Source organism: Bombus vancouverensis, chromosome 16, assembly GCF_051014615.1.
Source record: "Bombus vancouverensis nearcticus chromosome 16, iyBomVanc1_principal, whole genome shotgun sequence".
NCBI lineage: Eukaryota > Metazoa > Arthropoda > Insecta > Hymenoptera > Apidae > Bombus > Bombus vancouverensis.
The window spans coordinates 5101241-5128994 of NC_134926.1; the positions used below are offsets into that span (position 1 = coordinate 5101241).

A 27754-nucleotide genomic window follows, 5' to 3' on the forward strand; every position below is an offset into this window, starting at 1 on the left:
CGCATGGAAAGAGATCGTTAAGACTTGTTAATTCGTAAAATGTATTCCGATTTATTAAATTTCATGTATGCCTAAATATGAGCTCTTTACACGTTACGCCATAATATTATATTCATATAGAGGTTGATATCGGAGAGCTTGTTACATCCAATAATCGATAGTATGAATTAAATTATTATACAATGTAGAATATACTGCAACGTGGCTAATAACTAGGCACATACATGTAACAATGAATTGCAAATAAAAAAATTATGTGTTCAGGTATAATTATAGAGACGAACTTTCTCTTTTATATATATATATATGTATATGTATATATATATATGTGTGTGTATATATATATATGTACATATAATAATAATAATAATATTATAATAATAATAATAATAATAATCATCACTACTGATCTGTTTTATTTACAACATTGAAACTATTGTACTAACGAGTTTTTTACTAAGTTTCTTGTCTTCTCATCTCTATAACACGGTTTACTTATATCTTTATACGTAGCAACAGAACGCCTTTGTCACTTTATCAGAATGTCCATTATACAGATAGGTTAGAGCAATCAGAGAGAGAATTATACAACGAATAGAATACATTACAAAGCTGAACGTATGTGTAATCGCAAAAAGCAATTTCATTATCATTCTTCGATCTTTGTTACTTTTCCTTTCAATTGCCGTTCTCTGTTTTACGTGGATTTTTCCACTCGCCTCTTAATAGATGTTCTTCTTCTTTTTCTTTCGAAAGATCTCAAAGGAGACGTTCATACTTAAATTTATCTTACAAAAGTATGTACAAGTTTCACAATACTGCCAACCAGGTGATGAACATAAAGCTATACACACCCTTATCTCGCATTCGCACCTGGTTAACGCAAGTAACTTACACTAGTATACATGTTTATTACAAAATATCGGCTAAAGTATAAAGGAATACCAAATGCCAAAAATATCGCTCGTTTAGCTCTCCCCATAGCCTTTTTTCTCGAATTGCAAGTATTTTTCCATGTCATTATTTTGTTTATGCTCCTTCTCTTTTGTTTTCTTTTTTTTTTTTTTTAAATAAAATCTGCAGTCAAATAAACACAAGTTAGTAAGTAGTTGAAGAACTCGTACACTGTAGTTTTATATTTTTTCTATTACTAGCGAAATCCATAGAATGCATTGGGATTTCAGTAAAATTCATTCTTCTGTATTCCGTTTTTTTAATATCTTATTCCCTAGTTACAGATCTCTCTAAACTTTAATGTCGTGTTTAAAAATTTGTGTTTTAAGCATGTTACAACAGTAAAACGTGGCTTTGTCGTTTGCTAAAACCTCGCAATTTTTGTAACTACATAAATTTACCAATTGTGATCACTTTTTGACTATTCGTTTGAAACTGAATGAATACATAAAAAAGTGATAAACAGATCGATCTGTTGGCTCGTGAAAACTCTTCGAGGAACTATATGTATGTATAAGTATTAAATATATTTTTCATTTATCCGAAACGTTGTTATCGAAATCTTAAATTGTACATAATATCTCACTTCTTCGTTATTAGAAAATACTTTATTTTTCTTTGTCTCTGTGCGAATAAGTAAAATTTAGTTACCTCGAAAAGTTTTCTAGGTCAGTTCTTTAAACATCAAGTATATCGATCAAAATGCTTCTCTTTCTCTAGTACTGTGTTTAATGTTTGATTCGATAATTGCTTCCTATATCCTATGATGTTTATAATTGTTGTTGCACATGGGAAAAGATCAGCGGAAAGTAAGAAATATTTATGGCCTTCAGATTCAGCAAAGTTTAAACTCTTTTCAGCTAGAAATTTTCCCTTCGACCGAGAAAAGTAATTCGTTGTGTGTATTTCTTTTGGGTAGAATGTTAACCATGAGTCTAAAATCTGCGAAATATACAAAAGCCGGACAGTTATAACTCATATTACAACGAGGAACTCCCAATAAGAAATTGTAATTAATTAACGTATTTAATATATATATATGTACACACGACAAATACGCGAGAATTCCGATATGAAATCTTTGTACAACACGCTAATCTTAAATTACACCGCTCGCTGTGTACACTGGGAGAATTGTCCTTAATCAAATGTACCATTTACATTCGTCAAATAAAAATACAGAAAAATTAATGATCACCGGACTAAAAAGGAAGAAAAGAAAATAACGAAAATAGATTTACAACACAAATAAATAAATCTTTTGAAAAACAAAAAATTAGATATCTTTTTTAATACGCGTATAGAACAATTAGAACAATTTACAAATTTCGGGAACGAAAAAGACGCACTCTACCTATGTATTCGTTAATTCGTTTTCTCACTTTTTCATTTACAAAAAATAGCTTACGATTCTCCTGTCATACTAATTTCTTTTTTCTTACTGCAGCTTATATTCTCTTCCTCTCTCTCTCTCTCTCTCTTTCTCCCTCTCTCTTTCTCTCCCACTCTTTCTCTCTTTTATACATTCTTTCTCTAAATCGCCTCTTAAAGAGCTTTGTACTTCAGAATGAATGTTCAGTTTCAGGACTTCCACGGATCATCAAATAAAAGGTTATTTGTCGCGGAGACGCCTCTCAGTATCAACTAAAAACATGTTGTACTGTCGATCGTGTTATGGAAAAACAATGAAGAGAAATTAGAAAATTTGAGCGCAAAAGAACAATTCTTAAAAGAAAAGACATGTCAGACTCTTAGCAGGAGGTACAGAGTGACGAAATCGATACGCAGGAACATTCAGTCTAGGGCCTGTACAATTTTACCCTAAACAGGCCTGTTTCCTTCCCATAGAATCGACATTATTGTCACAATGGAATTAAAAAGCGAAAATTCCAATTGTCCGATAATAAACCTGGCACTGTACAGTGATATCATCACTTGAATTTATTATTTACTTTTCCTAAAATTCCGATCATGCCGATACTCCTTTCTTTTTGTTCTTTCTATTAAAAAAAAAAAAAAAAAAAAAAAAGAAGAAAAAGAAAGAAAGAAGAAAAGAAAAAATAAAACATGAAAATAAAAATAAAAATTGCAACTCACAGCACAGTGTTTGAATTTTTTTTGTATCTCTCCCTCGATCTTTAACTTAAATATACATTTCGACACCGTTATATTATGCATATATGCAAATGATATTTACAGAAAAATCGTATAATATTGGTATGCACATTTTGTGTATCTGTTTTTGTGTATGTGTGTATACATATATAATATATATAACTGTCAGATGTGGGCTCTGAATATCACGATTATCATTCGGATTAATTTCAGCTTTGTTACAATTTCGCCACAATTGGACTAGTGCTATATATAAACGTTTTTTAGGGCACCACTTCTCCAATATAAAAAGTGTACGCGGCGTACGATACACTTTTGGCCATAATGCTTAGATGCCAGTAGTTTCCTTAAACACGGTCATATAATGCGTGAGAGCATTATGTTTTATTTTCTTTCATTCCTTTCGATTTCTTTTTTTTTCTGTTTAAAATACTTAATTATCACTTTAGGCCACGCAAATTCCATCGAGTGCGTCTCCGAAACCATCAGTAGTATTAATATTCCTTGTTTCTCCTTTCACAATCAACGATGTACGCACATAAAGGTTTTTAATACAAGAGAGAACAGTGTAGCACCTGGTATCACGAATCTCTTCTGATTTACTGTCAGTTGCGTGCGCGAATTATCATCTTATCATATAATCTAAATACCCTTTTGCTATAACACGAATGACGTTAAATAGAAGAGATCGTGAATTTATATTCTGTTCCACTCAAGATATCTTGTTTCACCCCCTTCCCTTCTCTCAGGCCAGGGAGGATAACTTAACACTTTAATCTAATGGAATTAAGCGACCAGCTGCGAGTTTCGCTTTTGTTCGAAACCAATCGACAAATTAACTCGCGATCCGACGAAGTCTAATAAAAATTTTTCCAGACTAAAAACTTTTCGACAGAGCTACCTTTTATGTGGGTTAAGACCTTGGTGCCGGGTGATTATAAAACTGTTTCTGTGATTGGCCAGATGCAGGATACATTTGATTTCCAGGTGGCGGTGTAACAGGCGTGTATTTGGAGATCGATACTGCTGTGGTAGACGGCGGAATAAACTGGGGAGGATACGGATTTGAGCCTGGTGGTGCTTGAGACGCTTGGGGTACTAAGAATTGTTGTGGCTGTTTATTTGCAGATGTCTGAGGTGTAGCATTCGAATAGACTTGTTGCGAAGAATTCTGTGGAACTGTGAAGTTTGGGTACTGAACGGGACAAGGTTTAGCTTGGAACTGAGAATAATGGATGGATGCAGATCCTGGAGGAGGTATATAGGGTTGAGGAGGCAATTGAGGTACCGGGTAACCTGGTGGAGTATTCGATACAGTAGGATGAGGCGGAGATGTTTTACGCGCTTTCAGTATTGCCTCCGCCGTTAAACCTGTAACGATTTACAGTCATGTAAAAAGTAATGAAATGGCAAAAGAGAATAGTAATATTTACCATGTTTGCGAGCCCTTTCCTCTTCGTCGTCGCTGAGGAACAATCCAAATTCTCGTTTCAATCTTTCTGTAAGATTTTCTCTTTGACGTTCGACTAAAGTTGGCGCGGCAGACCAACCAATTGTCCCTTCCTCACCACCTATAAGAGTATGAAATGTTTTAACAAAATAGTTTATAATTTTTGACGCTTAAACCTATTGTTATTATCTCAACCTTAAACCTCTTAGTATCCTCTATATTAACCTTTCTTTTCCTCGCCTTCCACGTTCGTGAAAAGCGGTAATGTGGTTAAGGTCGGTACATCAAGAGATAATGAGATTTTGGAACCTTCCTCATCGGAACTGAGCGACGAAGTTCCACTGCTCGCACTGTCTGATCTACCTCTAGCTCCTCCCTTATCTGTTGTAGAAGCATCACTCGACGGTTCAGGTTCTGGAGGCGTGCCAGACGATTGCTGTTTGCGTTTACGGTATTCTGATATGGACAACTAGAACAGTAAATTACTTTTGAATAAACAAGAAACACATGGTAGAATAACTTCGAAGTAGAAATTTTATTCTATAGTTATTCTAACCTTTCGTTTAACAGGAGGGATTGTTTCGGGTTTAAATGCAGGAGCTGGCATACTATTTGGAACGACAGTTCTCGGGTCCTTTAATCGTTTGATTTCCTTAGGCGGAGCTTCCTCCTCTTTTACTGGAGTTTCTTCATTGTGAACATTTTGAGGGGTTGGTTTTGTTGTACACTCTTGTATCTCTATAATCTGCTCAGAAGTTTCAGACTTTGGCTCGATGTATGGTGTATTATTTTCTTCTATCACTTCTTCTTTAGTGCTCTCGTTTGTTAGATCATCCAACTTAGCTTCCAGCAATTCTCTTAACGCCGTTGAGAGCATAGACTTTTGTTCGCCATTTTTGGATTCATCTTCTGTCTCCATATCAATGGTAGATTCGATAATAGCTGCTTCAAAATTTAATTGGCTTTTTGGAGCACTTGTTGCTTCTGTCTTTTTACGAATTCGTTCACTTAATGGTGGAATGGAATGGAAACTCTTTGGTGGTTCTGTGATAGATTCTGTGTCCATGTTGGAAGACACAGACTCAAAAATGGATTCTTCGGATGAAGTAACGAACGCGGACGGTTGTTCAATTTTCTGAGATTCCTGGCTCTGTTCGATTTCTTTAATGCTATTGTCAATGATACATTCTGGTTCGGGTTTGCTTCCGAATTCTTTGAATAACTTTTCCTCGTGGTTTAAATTGAATGATTTGAACGTTGGCGACTCGTATTTCACATCATCTATTTCTTTATCCTCAGATTCGGAATCTTCTTTGGAGCTCTCCATCAAACCCTCAATACCATCCATGCTTTTATCCTTCTCTGAACTAGTATCTACTTTTTCCTTATAATCATTTCCATCGTCGCCAGTAATTTTCTTCATTTGAGCTTCAACGTCAAATTCATCGATCGACATGTTGTCGTCAGATTTCATTTCGCACTTCGCGTCTTCGAATCTTTTATCATCATCACACTTATCATCTTCAACTTTAACCATCTCACTTATACTACCTCCGAATTCTAGTTTCATCTCAGCCACGCGTTCCTTTAGAATTGCATCCGATTCCATAACAGCGACTGGAGAGCTGAAATCTTCCATTTCTGTGTCTCCTTCGTTTTGATCGACTATCTCGACGGTACCTTTTTCCATATCCAAATTCTCTTCTTTCTTTATAATATATTCCTTCTTGCTCTTATTTTTCTGATGGCCAACCGGTTCGTTTTTAACAGATCGCAGTTCATTCTTGATAAAAGATTTTGACTCCAAGTGCATGTAAGTGTCACAATCCATTTCATCTTTCTCTTCCTTCTTCACCCCGATGTTCTCTTGTTTCATCATCGAAGTGTCTATCACTAAATGTTTCTCGGATTTTACAGTTTTGAGATGAAAATCCTGTGGAATATCTATCGAAAGTTTTTGTCGTACGGCCTCGTTTGAATTCGCGTGTTCGTGTGAGGCAACCTCTTGCTTTACAGATTCTGTTGTCGTGTGACCTTCTTCATTCTGATCAACCAACGAGGATTGTAGGTGCTCGATGAAATCGTCCTGAAAAAAATGGTTTAATTAAGAAATCAAATTCCTATTAATTTACAAAAAAACATTTCAACATACAATCAAACAGCAACTCACTTCAACAGGACACAAAGATCTATTGTTCGGAGTGGACTCAGGGACTAACATAGTAGGTGTAGTGGGTGGAGTGTAATTGTCTGACGATAAACTTTCCCTAGCTATTCTTCTTTTCTTCGGTGGAGCTACCATTTCACTGGCCGGCGGACTCTCCGGTCGACTATTTGGTGAATCACATTCTTCAGAAATGGCTTGACGTAACCATCTTTTCTTGGCAGATCCCGTAGAAACAGGGCAAATCGTATTTCCACTGATTGCCTGTTGTTTGCGTTGTGGCGGTGAATCACATATTCCAGATACCGAATTCGCCGCCTGCACAAGAGTGGCTAAACTTTTGGCTGCATAACTCTGCGTTAAGAATTCTGCGGATGAGTCCGTCGGTAAAGAAAAATCCGAAGACCTGCAAAGAGGATTTATCGAATTCGTCGCAGAAGCCGGTGGTAATGCTGGTAACGGTGAGATCTGAGATATATTGCTTTGCGGTGGATCGGGTGACTCTTTTAACCATTCATTCATTAGAACTTTCTTGGTTTTCGGAAATTTAAAGCCAGGAGCAAGAGGACCAACCGCTGCTGCGACTAACAAGCAAGCCGAGGATAAAGGAGTGGATGGAGTTGAACTTTGGGAGCTGCTGCTTGCACCGCTGTCACAGGTTGGACTTTTAACTGGCGTTGGTTGTTGCAAAGGAGGCGAACTCGGTCCGGGTGCGTTAGAATTTGCTAAAGCCAACAGTAAACCAGCAGCCGTTGGTATTCCTTGATGACCAGCTGTAGTCACGCTTTCGTTCGTGCTTTTGGCAGGAGTATGCAGGTGATAAGGAGCATCTCGACTTTGCGAATGATTTTGGTTTAACAAAGGTGGTGATTGCATCGAATTGCTTTCTTCTCCGGACGATTCGTCCGAATCCGCGGAATTCAATCTAGTTCTTCGACTGCTACTTTGCGATTGAGAAGTACTAGTAGTCCTTGCTCTACCCTTTCTTCTCTTCCGCCTTAAAGGTCTATCGGAATTTTGTTGTTTTTGCTTTGTTTGTATCGTGACGCTATGACTATCTTCGTTATCGCTATGCGTACCACCAGACTCCTTCCGCTGTGCATTTCGTGCTTGAACTTCTTGTTTCCTTTGTTCCGCTTTCTCGAGCCTCTCGAAAGCTTTCATAATAGCTTCCATCTTTCTCTCTTCTCTGGTCATCTTCTTCTTGTCTTTCTTAGTCTCTGGCACTATTGGTTGACTTAAATTCGGAGAAGTTTGCGGCTGTTGCACTAACGTCAGCGGTTCCTCTTTAGGTATTTGGCGCACCGTATTTGCAACGGTGGTTGTAACTGTCCTTCTTGGTGGTGCGGATACTGATGATGACACTGTCGTCGGCGGTGGTGCAGGTTGCGTGATGACAGTATTATTGGATATCACGGTCGAGGAATCGCTGTCCTCGCAAATTGTGTTTCGTCTACCCCTTCGTCTCCGCTCTCGGCCATCTGCATTCTCAGCCAATGCTCCGTTGCTTCCTCTTCTATTCAACTGATTTAGAGACACTATTTGACATTCCCTCGGGTTATTACACGCACAGACAATGGGCATCATAGGGCTATTTGGATTAGGGGATAGCAAGAGATCATGTTGTTCGTGTCTGATCGTAATCTCGGCATTTTTCTCAATCGCGATTGTAGTCACAATATACAAATGTAACGTTCCTTTTTCTATACAATGTTTCACTTCCGCGTTAGGTTTACAACTACGTCGCACAAATCTAGCATCGTTTCCATACGTTCTTGTATCTACACAGACTTCTGTTCCGTCTCGTGGTAATCGATAAAAGAATACAAAGGGTCCGGGCCTCTGAGTATGATGCCTTCCTTGAGGATAGGACGGTCGATGTTGCGTACTTAACATATACTTTCCTCGTAATTCAACGACGGGTGTGTTTGGTGGGAGATACATCGTTGCTACCAGAAACTATATAAGAAGAGTAAAAAATTTTTTAAGATACTTATTTTCATTAAAAAATAACTGTCCTCGTTTGAAAAAATACTTACCCTAACGTTGTTACTATGTACGTTGAGCCTACACTTTCCGGTGGCAATGACATTCATGTTACTCTGTCTTAAATCACTGTGTGTACCATTTACTTTGATAGATGATATCCTGGCTCGTAATTCTGGACTATAGTGATTTGTCACTGCTTCCTCGTAACGTTCGATCCACTGTCTTAGTGGCGCGACGTTGGAGTTCCACGTATCTTGAGTTTCCTCTTCTTTATCTTCCAAACTCATTCTCCGTTTAGCTTTGCGTTTACCCGGGCCTCGCTTTGTAGCTTCTTTTTTACGAACAGCACTGGATTGTCTCGGATGAGAATCTCTCCTCTGCCTTTTCGCGACGTTATTATTATTGTTGTTGTTATTGTTGTTCAGTCGTCTTACTTGCGGAGGTTCGGATTTTCGTCGAGGAATTTGTTGTTGCAAAGTTCGTTTCTTGGGAATTGTACTGACCCCAACGTCAGTATCTGCCGAACTGGTGGACGATGTATCGGATGATGTATCTGAATTTAGTAATTCCTCGCGTTTACGCATTTGCAAAGCACGAGCTCTTTGCCTATCTACTCGTCGCGGTCGACAAATCTCACAGAGGTATTCGTCAGGAATGTTAGAACGATCTATACCCATGCAATCAACGTGTTGCCAAACTCTGAAATGAAAAATGTACACTTGCTATAGCAGCGCACTGAGCTGAATTCCATTAAATATCTTAAACGTCACAACTTAAACTTACAAGCAACGATCACAACAGATCATGTATCCATCATCGTGTTCAAAGTCACTAGAAATGAACAAATTTTTAAATATGAATATATAATATAATATACAATATATAAATATGAATTAATATATTTTTTAATACAAATAATTACCATATACATCTAGTAACACTGTCTTCATCATCCCCTTCACCCTCGGGAGCAGTTTCGGTTTCTTCGCCTTCCAGTTCCGCGTCCCTGCCTATTTCGCTACTGATAGCACTGGCTGCATCGTCGTCCATATTAGCGCCACTAACAACTATGATGAATAACACAAAGTGGCATGAAAAATACACGGCTTTCATTGTTATTGTGAATCTAATCGAGTAGCTAGTAGGACTTCGTACCTTTTCCATAAATGTAAGGATGCTGAGAAGTCGTAGACGAACTTCCGGCACCGTTGATAGGCTGTTTTGCATGAGATGGGGGTGACGGAGGTGATGGTGTTCGTGGTGGTGGTGCCCCATAATTGTGATCCTGTAGGACGTACTGAAGACACTATAATCAAGAATTACGTGTTCTAGGAACAACTATACAGACTACAAAATGCAACAGTGTACACTGCAAAAATGGCACTGAAGATTCGTTATTAAACTTCGCGTTATGTTTACTACGATATATGTGTTACCTCGTAAGGCGGAGGTATTCTTATAATTGGAGTTATAGGACGTTGTTGACGCTCGTCTTCTTTAGATTCGCGCAGCTCGGGTTCGATTCTAGAAAAATAATAAATTTAATTATTCAATTGATATAAAATGTGCGCACGGGGTGAAATAAAAGATCAACGAATATATAAGTGACAGAAATAGACACTAACTTATTCTCAACATCTTTGCGAGGTTCCATGCTAGTTACTGGCAGTAACGTCTTTACTTGTCCAGATTGTTGTCTAACTTGCTGGGAAAACTGTGACGTTGTAATAAGTTGTTTTTGTTGTATAGCTTGCTGCTGTATTTTAATCGGCTGATTTTTATGCATCAACATATTCGTGGCAACAGTCTGTTGAGGAAGCAAGGTTTTGATGCTTGCCTTTTGTGCGATCGCAGTTGCCGGACCTTGACCTTTCACCGCAGCTACGTTTGTATTTAGAGAGGTCTTGATACCGGCTACCTTTTGCGTGTGATTCCTTTGAGCTGGTTTTTGAGGAGGTATCGTTTTGATGCATCCAGGCTGTTTTTGAGCATTCTGCGGCCCTATAACGTTCTGTTGTTGCTGAATTATTTTTACTGGCTGCGCATTCGCATTTCTATGCAACGACTGTTGCACTACGTTCTGCGAGTTTGAAGTTTTTACGGTATTTGCAATTTTCTGAGGTACACTACTTTTCAAGTTGCTCTGCTGTAAATTTTGCGCTTGATTCTTCGTCACACCTACTCTCATGACCATCTGTTGTTGTTGAATCTTGGAGTTAACTACCTGAGTTCGTTGGTTATTGGGGATGGTCGCGGCGATCGTCGCAACCTTTTGATGAACATTCGTAATACTGTGACTTTTCTGTGTTTGTGGATTCGTATTCGCTTGTTGTTGCTGCTGAGACTGTTGTTTCTGCGCCGCTTGTTGCTGCGATTGTTGTTGTGCTTGCGAAGTTTGCTGTAGCAACTGTTGTTGCAATTGGGACGAGTTCTGGATATGTACTTGCTGCGATTGTTGTGGCTGTGGGATCACTGGTTGTTTGTTTACGGTTAATAAGTTGGCGTTCTGGAGCGTTTTATTGATATTTGGAACGCTGTTACTCTTGCAAGCGCTCGCGAAAGATTGTACTCTGCTGGAATTAACCGTGGTCGCAGTCTGAGACTTTTGCAAAGCCGTCGCAGTTTGTGATCTCTGATGCTGCGTCGGCGGCTGAACCTGTTGCACGTGTTTCTGAACCTGCGGTAACTGTTGCTGACATTGTACTTGCCCCATTACTTGTACCTTCTGCATACCAGCTACGGAGTTGCCACATTTTTGGACGTTATTCACCGCCGCAGCGTTCGATTGCTGCCTAGGCACAGTCACGGTCTTCTGTGACTGAACCTGTAATTTCTGTATTCCCTGCTGTTGATTACCCGGTATCTGTTGTAGTTGTGCTTTATGATTCGGATGGCTACTTAACATCTGCGACGATACCTTTTGATTATTGTAGACCTGCGCTACTTTCTGCGTGTTCGCGGCGTTTGCTTGCGCTTTCTGAAGCGTCGAATTCCCTTGTTGTTGGGCTCTCTGTACGTTGGTATTGTTCGTGACTTGATTAACAGCAAACTGGGTGGTTTGAGCGGCACCAGTCGACGACATTTGGCTCTTCTGTGCGGTCTGTATCCTAGGTACGGAGTTCCTCTGCACGGTTACCCCTTGACTGACATTCGTCACAGCCTTCACTTTCTGCAAGTTAACCGTCTGACCCTGTCCGACGAGATTTTGCGTTTTCACGTGTATCCTTTGAATGTTGGGCAACGAAGTCGCGGTAGTGATGGCTCTAACCGCGTTGTTGCTTACGACAAGCTGCGAAGGGACCGGTTGGACTTTTAAAGGCATGCTAGCCTGCAAACTAGATATCGTGGTCGTCTGTTGCTGTTGTTGCTTGCCCTCACAGGTGACGACCACCTGATTTCTAGTTTGCTGTTTGCTCTGCGTAGATACTGTGGCATGCTGCAAAGGATACACATGTGCTACTCCGCTACCTGGAGATGATAAAGATTGAGCGTTTACCGGAACATGGGTTACGTTGGAGGATGCGTTCAGCGTTAAAGGCGCGGGCTGCGTTTGATGGCTAGACGACGGTAATTTCTGAGAGATGACGCGAGTCGACAGCACCTGGGTGGTATTCGTTTGAGGTCCAGTGATTCTCTGCACCTCCCTAACGGCTTTTGCTACTGGATAGGTAACGCTAACTGATTTCACGGTGGAAAAGGAAATAACATGACCAGTTGGAATTTCTGCGGCGCTCTCCAAACATTGAAGGATCTGTGGTTTGCCGCCGGCATCGTCGGTTCCCGTCTGGTTCGATGTTTCCTGATTCACCGACGAGGACGGCTGACTGCTGCTACAGTTCTTCTTCTCGAGGGATGTTTCTACGGTGCCCAACTTTAAGACGAAGCTCATGGTGGTTTCAGCACTCTGTGGAAAGCTGTCAATGCGTTTTGACGCGACGGTGGCACCATCGTTCTCGTGAGCATCGGTATGCTCGGTTGGGGACGGCGGGGGAGGTGGGCCAGGCCCTGGGGACAATTGCTCCCCACCTCCACCTGTTCCACCCCCCGATAACTTGATCACCGACGGAGTCGACGTCTTGGAGGCCTTTCAATCACGCCAACTGGAAACTCGAGAGAGTTAGAATGGGATGGCTATCCTCGCCCTGCTTGACGGGATACCACGCTCTTCGATTCCGCTATTTGAGGATTCTGAACCATAGGCTGCAACATATAATCGACGAATCTTCTGTTAGTCTCGAGATAGTAAGTCTCCATCGATAATAAGTTTTTAACGACATTCGATTGAACAAAACGTATAGTGTAAGGGCTCGTCTTCGCTGAAGCACCATCGAGCAATCTCTTGTCGCTGTTGCAAGTTTCTTGAAAAAGTCGCCGCATGTTGCTTCAGTGCAGATGAGTTCTGAGAAAAGATTCCTTGAAAAATTCGACGATAACTTTAGGAAAACGATTCAACGTGTCGTTGGCTACGTACCCTAATCCAAACATCTCTCAAAGGGTGTTAATTATTCATCGTTCATGACGTGGCCATGGAATATTTAAAGATATTGATCCAGAAAAACGTTTCCAATCGTTCGATAAAACTAATGCTTATCTAATAGATATGGTTTTCCACGAATCTGTATAAAGATCTATCGAATGGGTTCACGATTGTTTCGATATCGTGAAAGCTGAGATACTTAGCAACGGTGAAAAGGAAATGGGAGAAAGGAACCAAGCGGTATTTCATGTCTTAAGTATTTAATTACGATAGCAATATCGACAAGAGAAAGGGAAAAATGATCGAAATGATAATTTCTGATCGCGTTTAACAATGATATCCTTCGCTGTGGAACCGGTTCGCAATTCCGAGATAAAATCAATTTAGATTAGACCGTGAATCGATGGAAAGCGTTTAATACGTTTAATTATCATGTCTTCTATTGTTTAATACCAGAGTCGATTATCGTTGACAAAATTCACATACAATGGCTACTTTCTAATGAAGTGTTCCTCTTTTTTCTTTTATCAGATTCTACATTTCGCTTTCATGGTATGAAACTTTGGTAGTCGTATGAAAGTATGTACCATTAAATAATACTGATCGTAAGTTTAATATACTTGAAACTAATTAATTAATATGTCGATGGCATACTGCACAAATATTGTTTGCCCATTTTTAACGTTTTCTAGAAAATCAGTCTTAAACGATAAATAAATATTTTAAATAGAATAAATTAAATAAAATTGGTTGCAAATCGTACATTGATGCTTCTTAGGGATATAAAATGATCACAATGGATCATGCTCGTTGAAAGTATCTTTATATAGGTACACTGTATGCAGTAAACAAAGTTATTGTTTTCGACAAACTTATGAAGTGGATATAATAATTTTTATACAGAATAACGAACATATCTAAAGACTGAAATTTCACAAGAAGCAAACGCAATTTATGCAATATAATGATAATGAGATAATATTAATGTTCGAGTAATTTATCAATATATTGTAGTATCATGTGTGTAGTATGTATGTAGTATATTGTAGTACAATATCCATGATACTGTAACGTATTATTCTAGATGAATCTTTAAAGTAAACTGATAATTTTAAGACCGTTCGTACGCTATTCGCGCAAACTATTCTATCTGTATTATAATTAAATAATAATTTAATAATAATAATTCTATCGTTATAACTAGACTGTGGATTTTTATGCAAATTCATATTTTTAAGAATATAATGAAAAATGTAAATTTGCCTGCCAACTGTTATAGAAGGCGCTATACTTTGCATACTTTATTTTTCATATTATCTGCATTCTGTTCGATTTTGCACTTTTACATTTCCTATAAATGCATAAAATCGGCAGTGTAGTTGTAATAATACAAACACTTAAAGGTGTTAAAAATCGTTCGCCAACTGTTCTGAACAAAAATTCATATATTTAAGAAGATTAAAAGACGAACAGGATGATGGAAAGGATACACTATATCCTATTGCGATCTGTTAGGGAATTCGCCATTGCTAAAATATGGTTGCATATAACAGCTGCGAAGGAAACGACGCAATACGCAATCGTACGAACAACGATGAATCACTTGGTGTTGCACTTTTCTCTCCCAACGATAACCGAGTTTCCTGGCCGTAAGAGATCGTATATCCTAAGCAAAGAGAATAAAAAACGCAACAAACCGAGATTGTTGCGTGCGATTTCGGAAGTGGCGAGAAGATTCCTTTTGAAGAAACGTTAGGAGCGGTGCGATACGCATTTGCCAGCTCGTGTCAAGTCCGCACGTGCGGCTCAACTTGCGCCAAATGTGCCTGCGTGTTCTACCACCTTGTGTGTACGACGCGCGCACCTAATGAGTTAGTATTGTCAATATCCTCCACCGAACTCGAATTGCGTAAACAGCCGATCGGATATAAAAGATACGAGGCATTGGCCGGCCGCGGCGCGGCGCGGCGGTAGGTGCTATCGCCAAGCTGAAATCGTTTCGTGCAACCATCGATAAAAGAGAAAATATAACGTATTCAAATAATATGGAAATACTTTCAAATATGCAAGGGAAAGTGAAGGAGAAGCGAACTAAAAGTGAGAGAGCATGTACGTATTTTTCTTTTACTTCCGCTTTTCTGCTTCGCAATTTTAGACAAATTTCAATTGTAGTTTAAAGTTTAGAGAATAGAGCGGCAACCGCGTTGCTTTTGCGCGATACAGATTTCTGCAATTGTAAATGAATTTTAACTTGGATTAATGACTTGATTAAAATTGCTTAATAAATAAATACTAGGGTGGTTTATAAGTTCGTATGTTTTTTAAATACATTACTTTCGTACTATCTTTCGCAATGAATGAAGTCTTCTGAATCATTTTAGCAGAACTCCGAAGCGAATTTTGTTTAAAAAGAAAATATAGTATTTCCTTCGCTGCTTTTGCTACTTGGAAGTTTCGCACCAAGTAGTGACGCAGAAGTGCACGAATTTCCGACTTTTCCGTGTTCCTCTCTAAACGAACAATGGGATAAAATACAATTAATTAATCAGAATGAAATATAATCATTTGAAGGGCTACTAAATGATACTAGAAAATAGTACAAGGGAATATATTTAAAAAACGCACGAACTTACGGATCGCCCTAGTAATTCAATATGACTTATAATTGTAAGGAAGAGCGGTTGTATATCCACTCGTATCGCAAATCAGTCGAAGCAATAACGATAATCTGCGAGCTCAGATCAAGACCGTTTTGCATAATGATATTTATCCACTTTTTATATATATTTTTTACGCTTCTAAGCGTAATCATAATTTTCATTCTTCCAACTTTGAACAGCATGTTCTATCGTTACCTCTTTTTTTTGTTTCGATTTTTTGTTTAATTTACAAACCAAATATTGCTAATTACTTGATGAGGTAACGCGAACATATAGGTATCGCGAAATGAAAAATTCCACGGCGAACGAAACTAGAGTCAGGATCACGTGACGAATGCGTAAATAGGAGGCAGTTTGTTCGATGCGTATGCTACCGTTTCTATCGCACTCATTGTCAGTGGCACGTGCTGCTACTACTGAAAACCATTAACGGCAGTGTAGTCGTTTCCCAGGCTTTTGTCCCCGCATTCTCAAAAGAGGTGGTTTGGACGGTAATTGGACGAGGTTTTTTTAGAAACAAGTTGATATAAAAGAAAAGACTCGCAACTAATTAGCGTCGCACGAAGGAAACGCAGTATCCAATTTTATTGGATAAGAAAATACAAATAAAACAGCTTCGTCCAAAAACGTATAATTTGTAATTCACGGATGGAAAGTGGGATCGTGTGGTTTCCTATAATTAACGCGATCTTCCATTTACAATTTACATTACGTATTGTGGCTTATTACAATTAATGATTGTCTGTATTAATATTTCTGTAATCTTTAGAAAGTGTGTGCTTTCAATAAATATCTTGTAACCTCTATGTATACATTTCCAGATTCGTTTCAAATTTTACCAATATAATAACGACAGCTGTGTCTCGTTACACTGCTAATAAAACCTCAAAATGTTTTGTATAATATATATATATAATAAAGAGTTCCTAAAAATGCACGAATAATACTGTGAGTCACTGTATGTACACATAAAGAGCAGTATGTATTTCCAGTAAATTCTGCCACGCTCCTGCTCAGATGTCTCGATCTACATGGTGCATGGGATCGAATTTAACCCTCGAATCGCCGATTCATCGGGTGTTGTCGTGGTCGATTTGACGAAAGCCATCGTACGTTATACAGCTATATAGCTGTCACGTGACTGGTTACAGTGTAACGACGTTATCGGCACTGTCAAAACGCCAATAGCAAGGATTCAGCTTTCATCGCGCAACCACGCAGGCGTCTGTTAAGCGAGGTTATGCACTCTGCAGTTCCTCGTTGTGTGCTACATTCGATTAAATTTTAACCAAATCTTGTGAAATTCCGAAGAGATTTCGATAGTTTTCATCGTCCGTTTCACCAGGCAACTCTCTTGCCAGTCCTCGCTCTTTCTGAAAAATGCATTTTTCCAAGTACTCGCTTAGTAAGCGCCGAGAACCGCTGGAACGCAGTATTATTTCAGATGCTACGAAATCAGGGAAATTGCCAGAACCAACTGCAGCATTGTAAAAGAAACAAAACTATATTCGCGTAGCTAAATATAAACCTTGCTTCAGCGGTTGCGTTCCATTGCGAGCTGGCTAATAAACGTACCGCGATGCACTTTCGTAAAATACAATTTACATTTCACCGAGAATAACATCTTATAAAATATTTAATCATCCTACGGAATAGTACCTCAACGTAGAGCGTTTTCTAGGCGACTGGTTTCTCCTCCGTGTGTCACTATGATTTCCTAGAAATATCATATCGATAAACGTCTTTTCGATGTTAATGTCTTTAGTATTTAATCTGTACGTCACACAGCCAACACTGGAAATGGATAATGCTTGGAACTTGGTCAATCTGAATTCGGATGTGTACAGAATAACACACATTAGTAACTGACTGCGAACGTTCGCGCGTTTTTGAGAAATTAAAAAAATCTACAAAATACATATAATATGCAAAAATATAAACAAGTATTCAAAATGCAGCACTTATTATAATATTTAGTAAACCAAGCGAATTTTTATTTACCTTCTATTCTCCTAATTACGTTCACAAAAATTACATAAACATCCACAGCCACACACTATGGTACAATATACCGAATAAGTGTATCCAAAATTCCTAATTCGTTGTACCTCCCTCGTTCGTTACATATACAGACTTTAAGACTTTTGCTAGGTTTTGTGAACACTCGAAGGATTAACCAAGGTATCTTTAGCATTATCGACAATTTAGGTGGTTAAATTTGGTACCAATTTGTCTAGTTTACATTTACTCCTTGTGCATTTGGTCTGTTTGATTCGTGACTAATTTCATTATTTCTGCGTAAGATTTATTGGTTGTTAATGGAGTTGAAGTTTGTCCGATGTGTGTATCCGAACAGGCAACAGTTGTTTTGTTCATAACCGCCCCCCCCCACTCAAAATGTATTTAACTATATTAAACAATTAGGAATATTAAAAAAAAAAAGAAAAGAAAGAAGAAAGCATCTTTTGTTTGGTTTGATTGTTGTTGAGTTACCCAAGACTTGATAATATTGCGAAGGCAGTGTATCTTTTCCGGAGGGTAAAGGATTAGTTGGGTGGTCGCAGCAGCGAGCCAACTATCGTCGATGTTAACAACGGCGGGTGTTCTGGCCGCTATTTTGCCGCGATGTTTCCAACAGTCGTGAAGTTAACGAGGTTCCGCGCGCGAGCGTGCAGCGTTGCACGGGCTGGTTTGTCACGTTGGCAGCAATGGGATTTGTGGCGACCTACTTGGCGTACCTCGACCCTTGCATTGATTCGATACGAACCAAAATTATTCCTGAACGATTATCGCTCGATGTTGACCTCTCCTTCCACGTCCTACCATCTTGCTTCTTTTCCATCCCTGATCACATCTATTCACGGATATTTGCCATTCTAGTTTACCTGCTCCTGTTAAGCTATTATATCAATTTCTCCAACTAGCTCAGCCAGATAAAACGTCGTTCGCTGTTTTATGTAGTTTACCCGCTGCAAATTATCGAAGAATCGCGTATCGGTGGGAGCAGAAAGAAAGCTCGTTGGATACAATATTACTCTGTTTACAATATTATCAATCGAGCATTGTTACTCGACATATGTCGACAGCGTCTCCAACAAGTTGTTTGACGCTTCCGCTGACCCCTTCTCAACCACAGGGCAATTCAACGTTGCAGGGAAACGGCGTTGCTCTCACCAGCAACCCGTGCGCAGTTGGAACGCGCATTCTACTGCCATGTAACTAGCCCGATTGTGAGCAATCGTGCGGATGAAACTGGCAATGATATCCCGATTCCTCTCTCTTTTTAAATCTTGATTCGATAATCAGGTACAGGTATCAACCGTACAACACGGTGCTTCTACAACACGGATTCACTCTAGCACGGTTCGAGGATTGAGTAATTCTTCCAAACCGGCGCGTAATCGGAATTTTTAAGTGCAAGCATCGTCATTCGATATCTTTCATTGGAGTCAGCGTATGTGTATTGTCTCAGATTTGCGCAATTTTGGAATATTGAAACTTTTAATCCATTCTTAGTTTGTAGAGTATTAACCCTTTGCACTCGAGAGTTCTTGCGCCATAGGGAAGCAGCAGTTGGAAGCTTCTCTAATAAAAAAAATCGATAACATTTTTCACAACTAACAAAAATAGAAATCATACATAGATTAACGAACGTCGTTTAATAGAATTTAGTAATGACGAAAAAGAAAATATTATGTAACATAAATTTATAAAACTTAATTAATTATTGACTGTTTTAATAAACATTAGTACACTTTTGTTAATCTTTGGAACATAATCTTATTTTTGTATCAGTTCTTTGTTTCGTATAACACGGCATATTTTCGGAACTTAACTACGTACTATCGTGTTATACGGGGGATACTAGTAATCAAAGTAACTCGATCTCCCGTAAAAACGTATACAAAGAATCCTATCCATATTGATTCTTTTTATAGCATGCTTCCCATTTTGCTTATGCCCATCGAAAATGACGTTGATTTTCTCCCCTTAAAAGCAGCATTAATTCCATCCACTTTCTCGTCGTTCGTTCGAAATACGCGTAGAATCGAAGAAAAGCAGCGAGACCATAACGCGACCTCCCACCAACGACGATACTAACCATACCTACGACTAGTTCTACGCCGTTAAATAAACGTTCGACTTCTCCCTCCCTCTTTCTTCCTCTGTCTCTCTCTTTCTCCCCGTCCAAGCCCGTTTTTCTGTGAGTCCATCTTTCGCTCTGCTCTCCGTTCCTCCCTGGTAAGGGAGAGCACGAGCGTGTAACATACAGTAAGCCGTATACAAAGGCCTGATTGCCGGACACTCGGTGAAATATGCCAGTTCCCCGCCAATAACCGGTATCGCGCTGTCCTCTCTTCACATTTGCGCTGTCTTCGCTATGTTCACGGCAGATCGGCGTGGAGTGGAAGGAGGACAACGCGCCGCACACAACATCGCGCGGAGAAAGACAAGGAGAAAGAGAATCAGAAAGACAGAGTTGAAAAAGGCGAACGAGAAATTGCTAGTGGAAGTAAACCGAGATACGAGACAATACTATGCCCGAGACAGATGCCACTGCGCGAAGCTTTTCTTTCGCGATAGTATGTTTCCACGATTAACTTTCTAAAATATCCGTTTCTTTCTCGGAACTCTCCTGCTTTTTTTCTATTACGTAGACAATACATTGGATCGTTACGTGGATAATTCCACAAAATTAAGAGACACAAGAGGCAGAGGATGGTCAGGGAACGAGGAGGGATTTAAACGCCACTCATGAAGAAGATGGTTGTTGCGCAAAGAACAAGCACTCCATTCCGCGAGAGTTTCGTGCTACTCCGCTCGATCATGCATGTAAATGAATGGGAGCGTCACGAGGCCTGCGAATGTGCTCGTGCGCGCCGCTCCGCAGTTTTGCAATCCCTTTTCGTACTTTCGTGGCGGTCGATATGCAACACACCACCACGGGAATCGCAGTCGTTCGGCAAACTCCTAAAAGATGGCTTGGCGTTTCCACGAAACTGCTGCTCTTTATCCTCTTCAAATTTTACTACGAACCCTCTTCTACGGTGGCTCGCAAAAGTATTCGTACACTTCCCATAGAAAATTTTTATGTGCATATTGTGCGTGTTACATGAAACATTTTGATATTTCATTAGCACTATAATGAGACACGACTGCCAAGATTATATTGGCAAAATTTGAATCCAATCTGAAAATATACATACAAGTTACAACATATTTATTGCAAATTTATATTTAGTAAAAAATTAATATATAGTATGAATAATCACTTCAAGCATATAAAAAGTGTTAAAGATGGTCCCAGTGAATGCTGAGACTTATCAATAAACTGCCGATTTTTATGCATTTACAGGAAATTCGGAAGTGCAAAATTGTACAGAATGCGCATGATATGAAAAAACATATAAAGTATCAAAAATATAGTGCTTTCTATAATATTTAACGAGTGAAATAATTTCCTAGCAAGATTCTATATTTTTAATTATATTGCCAAAAATATGGATTTGCATAAAAAGCCGCAGTCTACTTACCAATATCGTGGACGACTGCCTATTTTAAATACTTTTGTGATATCAGCAAAATATATATCTTATTTATTTATATCTACTAAATACATATCTTGTAACTTCTGCATACATCTTCAGAATCGTATAAAATTTTACCAATATAACCACAACAGTTGAGTGTCATTACAGTACTAATGAAATTTCAAAATGTTTCGTATAAAACACGTAATATGCGCATAAAAAAGTTTCGCCCAGCATACGAATACTTTTGCGAGCCACTGTCGTTGATAAATCTCTTTCTTCCTTTTTGTTCCTTAACCAACTAAAATATAATCTTGAATCATTTCAACTTTCTAACACTTCTCGATCGGCGGTTAACAAGAGAGAAGAGCGCGAGTACAGAATTGGCTAGAAGAGATTGCCGCGGACAATTTCGTTCTATTTGCCGACAGCTGCGATAGCGAACAACTCTGCGGATTAATCACTTAGGAATGCGACCGCACTATGGTTAAAGAAAGACCCATCCACGCTAAACCGATTGGAAATCATCCCATTGCCCGATAATCATCCTCTATTGGCCGAGGTTCAAATCCGGGAATTCAATTGGAATTCCTACCAAAAGTAAGAAATATCGATGGATAAAAATATCTTGAAAAAGCGTTCGTTAGCCGCGAAAGATCGGACGCGTAACGCGGCTCTGTGCATTACGTGGGAGTGTTGGAAGATAGAGGGGACGAGAGACGAAGATTCAGCATTGTGCACCTCCGCTATTAAAACCAAGGTTACCGAGAAGCGTGCATCTTTCTTTCTCTCTCTCTCTCTCTCGCCTTCGAGTCTGCGAGTCTCCAAACCGGACTAAATCTCATTATTATATATACATTTCGTTGCACCGTCAATCTGGACGCTTAGAAATTCTCTCTCCTTATCTCTTTCTTCGAAAGATGTTCTCATCTACTTCTACGATTGCATAATCTTTTCCTAGCGCGAAAAGAACCATCTCCGCGTGGAAACTATTGGCGTTCGCTATTCGATAAAACGGATTAAACATCTGTTTAATCGCGCTTTAGATAAAACTAACTACGCGCGCGGGACAACCTTATCACGTCGGAATTTTATGCAATCGTAATCATATGCGATAAAATGCGGTAAACGTAGAAAACATAAAGCCAAGGGAAATGCATCGATTCAACTGTGATGAGGAAAAATCGCGAATGGTTTACTTTCGTGGGATATATTTTATGGCTGACCCAGCACGCCTGTATTCCCCTGTCAACAGCAAAAAGTTTTGCCACGGTACACGCTCCTCCGTTTATCGTGTGAATACGTCGTAACCCATAGTAACCGCGAGCACCATTAATACACTGTGATGTCATCCCGAAGAAATGCATCGGTTCTTTGCGGCGTAAATCTTGCGAAATCGTTGCTGGTCTCGGTATTGCGTTTGATTTTCCAGCGGAATTAACCAGATGCGTGCAACTACTATAGCTATATATAGCCCCAGTATTGATGGTACAAATGAGACGGGGATTATTCTACATGAAAGAATAGACCGAAAATATAGACTAAATATTTTCATTCGAGGCTTCGTTTTCGAAAAAATCGAATTTGCAGATTTCTTTAGCACGCGTGAATTTGGCTAATTACTAAACGAGTGCGAGTAAACAATCATAAGGTGTTACTCTATGTGCGAAAATAAATGAAAAATGTAGAATAGAATTTGTCTGTTTAAGGGCTTAAAGGCTAGTTCTCAAAAAAATTGAATTCGAACGTGCATAGTTGAGAATAGGCCTGATCAATTTTCAAATTTCATTTTTTCAGGAACGAAGCGCCCTATGTAGGAATTTTGTTCTATGTACTTAACCTCCTGTCGGTTATTCACCTCTATACATTAATACCATTAATATTAAGACTTCCTTGCCGAAACATTAATTTTTTGAATGAATCTGAAGATAGATTCCTATCATTAGACAAGATATTATTGTAAATCAATTAGTACAGGATATTAGTAGTTTGGTCTCGCTCTCGAGCAGCTTCCAGCAAACCGCTGTAACTTTATATGTACCAAGTTTTTCGCCTGATACGAAAACGATCAACTTTGAGGTAAATCGATCGCGATATCTTTTAAATGGCCAGTTTATATTCTAAAAAGAATATAAATAAAAGCAATAAAGCAATAAAACTCGGTGAACAAGACTCTTCGAGTGTTTGTTTATAACTTGATCTTTATATTTTATTTATATTTTAATTTCCTGCTAGTTGCTTTATTATTAATCTGGAAATCTTTTTACAATTTTTAGTAACTCATTCTTATTTGTTGTAGCTTAAAATAAAGAATATTTTAATATGTATTATAGTTTGTGTAACATCTTGCTTTTTTTAATAATTTGATTTCCAATTACACGTTTAATATAATAAATAAATCATTGTTTTTATAAGCTTCTTTTTATTTGGCTTGGTAATAAAATTTGTGTACAATATCATTTTATTAAAAGTATAATGCAACTAAGTAAAGATGTATTTTTTAAATATTTACTTAGTAACTAATGTTACTAATGTAATGTAATGTAATGTAAGTAAGTAATATACAGACTAAGCACTCCAAAGGTTAAGAAATCTTCGAACTTGTTGATCTAAAAACACACGCACAGTTTATCCGGACCATATGTTTGAATTCGTTCGATCGACAGATATCTTGCCGGTAATCGATATAACCTGTCCTAACTATTGCTAAGTGACGACACGAATTCGTCCATACGATGCGCCACCAACCACTACTTTGCGAATAAGTTGCGATATAGTAGTGTGCATACGCACTGACATCGTCCTATTGGATCTTTCTCGATGACGTCAGTAGGGTTGACCAATGGTAATGGTCACGAAAGAGAGACAGAACACTAGCAGCGAACTTGACAAATCCGTTACTATTGTTTTAATAAAAAAATGAATAAATGTTACCCGATATGATCCAGATTTCTAGAAGTACCTGCTTTGATATTGGCAGGTTAAAAAACCAAAGATCATCGAGCTTTAAAATAATCAAACTCTTAAATGTTATACATAGGAAAAAGATGTAAAAATAAGGGACAGCTATCTATTAATAATAATCATAATAAAAATTTAATTGAATAGGAAAATACAATTGAAGTTTCTAGTTCCTTATAATTTGGATGGAAGAAATGACAGATCTTTCGAATGACTTTCTTCTGATTCTCTTGTGAATAAAGTATGTAATATATTGTGTATGTCGCGCGTGCCCGTCACTGCGCGCGAACTTCCCTTGGTTGCGGTCGATACGATTTCACCTCGTAGCCAGCAAATGCTACCACCAGAGGCGTACCCCACCAAACTAAATTTCGAGCTCGAGCATTTAAACCTCTGTCTTCTTTCCATTCGCGTTCGATCGATTTAACTTCAACTTGTTTTAACGATTCGATCGTGTTTTCAAATACTTGAATTCACAAAAAAATGTTCTTTTTACAAAACTATATCAGGCCTAACATATACCTAACGTATATAATAACATAGATTAGTATAGCTAATATAGAATAGTATACATAATGTATAGAAAAAGAAAACAATCAAACAACGTTGTCAAGATCAACATACTGAACAACTTCTTCCGCTCGGCTTTAGTTTTTAAATTATGCAGAAATTTATTAATATTATTATTATTATATTATTTAATGATTCATTTTATAAATTTTTGTTCCGTAAACAGTCTTTCAATGATGGTAGATATATCTGTTACATGTTTGACCAATTGCAGATTAGAATAAAGTGCAACATTCTATATATCAATCAATTCATTGAAAATTGACAATGCATTTCAAGGTCATTAAAATCAGGTAAAATACGCAGAGTTATGTAATTAATTGAAAATTGTATCCTATAAGAGATAAAAATGGAAGAAATGATTACGATCGGCCAACTGAGGAAATTCGTAGCGACGCTTCTAGTTACTGACAGCTACCCACGAGCACCATATCTGCAATCGTGCCGTACCCTACTACGAGAATTCCAAATTTGACTTTATAACTTCGAGCGACTTCCTTCCCGCACACATAACTTGATCTGACAAACAGAAACCATTCAGCTCGTCTCGAGAGATTTATATATGTGTAAAGATCAACTTTTCCACAATAATATCTTATCAATTTCGGTTGAAATTCGGCTGCTATAACTTGATATTCGATGAGATGCGTTGAATATTTCTCGATCATTCGATTAAAATGAACGTGGCAAAAATATTGATAAATTTAAAATTCTCGAGACGCAAAGTAAGACATACGAATGAGAATTTGACACAACAGGAAAAAAGATGCGAAGAATTTTGCGAAAGAGCAAAATGACGAAAGAAAATAAGAGAGATAAGAGTGGGAATTGGAAGAGATCGCGAAAGGATCAAGAAAAAAGAAAATGACAGTGGTCGATGAAAGTAAATGAAGGAACAAGAGAGGAAGGAAAGATATACGTATATACATATATACATATACATCTGTATATTATATATATGTGCAACGGACGAGAAGGGGAAGAAAAGAGAGACAGAGAAACGGGAGAAGGGAGGGGGCAACAATATGGCCGTCTGGGAGAGAAACCAGCGCCGCCTGGCTGATTTTTCCATTCCCGCCGTGAAATAGTTTTCAATATACAAACTTTCTTCGCTTGGTTATGACCATTAAATAACATTCATGAATTATTTAGTATTATACGTTTGTAAATTTGATAAAAACTTGCTAAAAATTGTCATATAACCTTACGATATTATATACCAATGTACTAGTATATATTGGAATGTACCAAATGTATTCAAAATAATTATTTCTGAAACTTGAAAACAGTATTTTATAGTAACATAAGATGATCATTTAATTATGAAAAAGTTTGTAACAGTATATGCAATATTATTAATTGAAATACTGCCTGAATGGAACATATTTGTTATTACAACCACACCATACAACCTTAGAGTATCTGCAAGCAAATTAATTTTAGATTTGATGTCCATTCACTTGAAATAAGAAAATGTGCTAAGCAAAATCATTTTGAAGAATTTTGTCACTCACTTATTTACTTATTTTTCCTACTTTTACAAATAACATATAATAATTATATACACATATATAAGTAAAATTATAAAATTGTCAATCAATTATGAAAACCTCTAACATGAAATAGTAAGAATACAACCTCATCTTCTTACATATTTATACAGCAATTTCGTTAGCCATTTCTTAATATCAACAGGTTTAGTAATTCGCAAATACACGATTAATTCTACTAATCTGAATAAAACCAAAAATATATCATATTAGCCTAACAAAAAGAAGTAGAAAAAGATTGGATAGTTACAAAGTAATCATTTGTGTAAAATTCTCGAGTAAAGACGTAAAAGAAAAGATGAAGAACGCAGGATAAATGTTTAAACATTGCACGAAAGTTAATAATCACGTAAGTTAGACAACTTAAGTAGTATGTGTACGATGTGGTTGACCTGTACTCGCTCACCATTTTACTAATCATTGTTGCCACCATTCGGAAACAAAAATTGCAATCAACAAATACTTTTTAAACCTCTCTCTTGTTGCAAAAAGACAATGAAAAAATTGCAATCGAAATCAATTTAAAACGCCGAAATCGAAATTTCGCGATGTAGACATTTTTTTTCTTTCTTTATTAAGTAAAGTACAGCAATAAGCGGTAAAACAAGACAGATGTCAATAAAAATTGTGAAAAACTTCTCGGTGATAAAATTACTTTATATTTTCGAAAACGATTTGTAAAAAGGCACGAAATGCAAAATAATTTGAATGTCACAAACGATTCATAATATGAACAGAATAGAGCATTACACCTGTCTTTCATATGACAGTTCGATTGAATTTTGAACATTTGTCACGATAATTGCAACTTTCTACTCATTTGGAACAATAAGAATCCATAAAAATGTATTGCTTACCTTAATATGACAGGAATACAGAAGCTCACTTTAAACTTGGATGTAAACACAAGCATTTTTTAATGGAAGTCACACCAGGGCAGCTTAAATAATAAACGAAAAAACACTCTTTACATCGCGGGAAACGTTATTTCACTATTCGAGATTTTATTACGTTATTAAATACCACAATAAATACGAGAATTCACGATCTCTTCGGAAAACATCCATCGAAAACTAAAGATGGCAGCCATTCTTCTGTACAAAACAAAGGTTCACATCCACGGACTCGCAAGCAATGAAGCCTCGAAACCAGATAACTTCCGGCGCTACCATCAGCCCGCCATTTTCAATCATTCGAAAATGTATTAGCTTGTTTTCGATAAATGTACAATAAAATTTAATTCAACACTTCGATTACGTTACTTCACCACCGCAAGAGTATCGTCTTGGCTTTCATTTATGAAGACGAAGAATATACTTATTTTTCGTCGCGT

The 27754-nt window shown here is 37.9% G+C and overlaps 1 protein-coding gene across 5 annotated transcripts; it reads right to left on the reverse strand.

Annotated features, from left to right (window-relative positions):
- Window positions 1-24: 24 nt before the first annotated feature.
- Window positions 25-27527, reverse strand: upSET (SET domain-containing protein upSET). 5 transcript variants are annotated; one of them, XM_033329628.2, is made up of 13 exons: window positions 27445-27526; window positions 27279-27361; window positions 10298-12872; window positions 10109-10196; window positions 9828-9978; window positions 9595-9739; window positions 9456-9503; window positions 8723-9371; window positions 6690-8642; window positions 5076-6605; window positions 4745-4988; window positions 4503-4640; window positions 25-4440 (listed from the first exon to the last, which is right to left on the reverse strand). In XM_033329628.2, the coding sequence occupies exons 3-13, from the start codon at window positions 12559-12561 to the stop codon at window positions 3983-3985; spliced, it is 7668 nt and encodes a 2555-aa protein (XP_033185519.1). In that variant the 5' UTR covers window positions 12562-12872; window positions 27279-27361; window positions 27445-27526; the 3' UTR covers window positions 25-3982. The 5 variants fall into 5 exon arrangements, with proteins under 5 accessions (XP_033185519.1, XP_033185520.1, XP_033185518.1 ...); XM_033329629.2 differs by having other exon boundaries at window positions 9828-9957; window positions 27279-27525; XM_033329627.2 differs by having other exon boundaries at window positions 27279-27525.
- Between the last annotated feature and the right edge of the window lie 227 nt (window positions 27528-27754).

What these genes read in the sequence shown, in the direction of transcription:
- upSET (XM_033329628.2), bottom strand. Translation starts at nt 12,561, where the DNA reads ATGAGCTTCGTCTTAAAGTTGGGCACCGTAGAAACATCCCTCGAGAAG. An exon ending in AGTGTTACTAGATGTATATG is followed by an intron (nt 9,504 to 9,594) that starts GTAATTATTTGT and finishes GTTCATTTCTAG; the next exon opens with TGACTTTGAACACGATGATG. An exon ending in TCCCTCCTGTTAAACGAAAG is followed by an intron (nt 4,989 to 5,075) that starts GTTAGAATAACT and finishes TTACTGTTCTAG; the next exon opens with TTGTCCATATCAGAATACCG.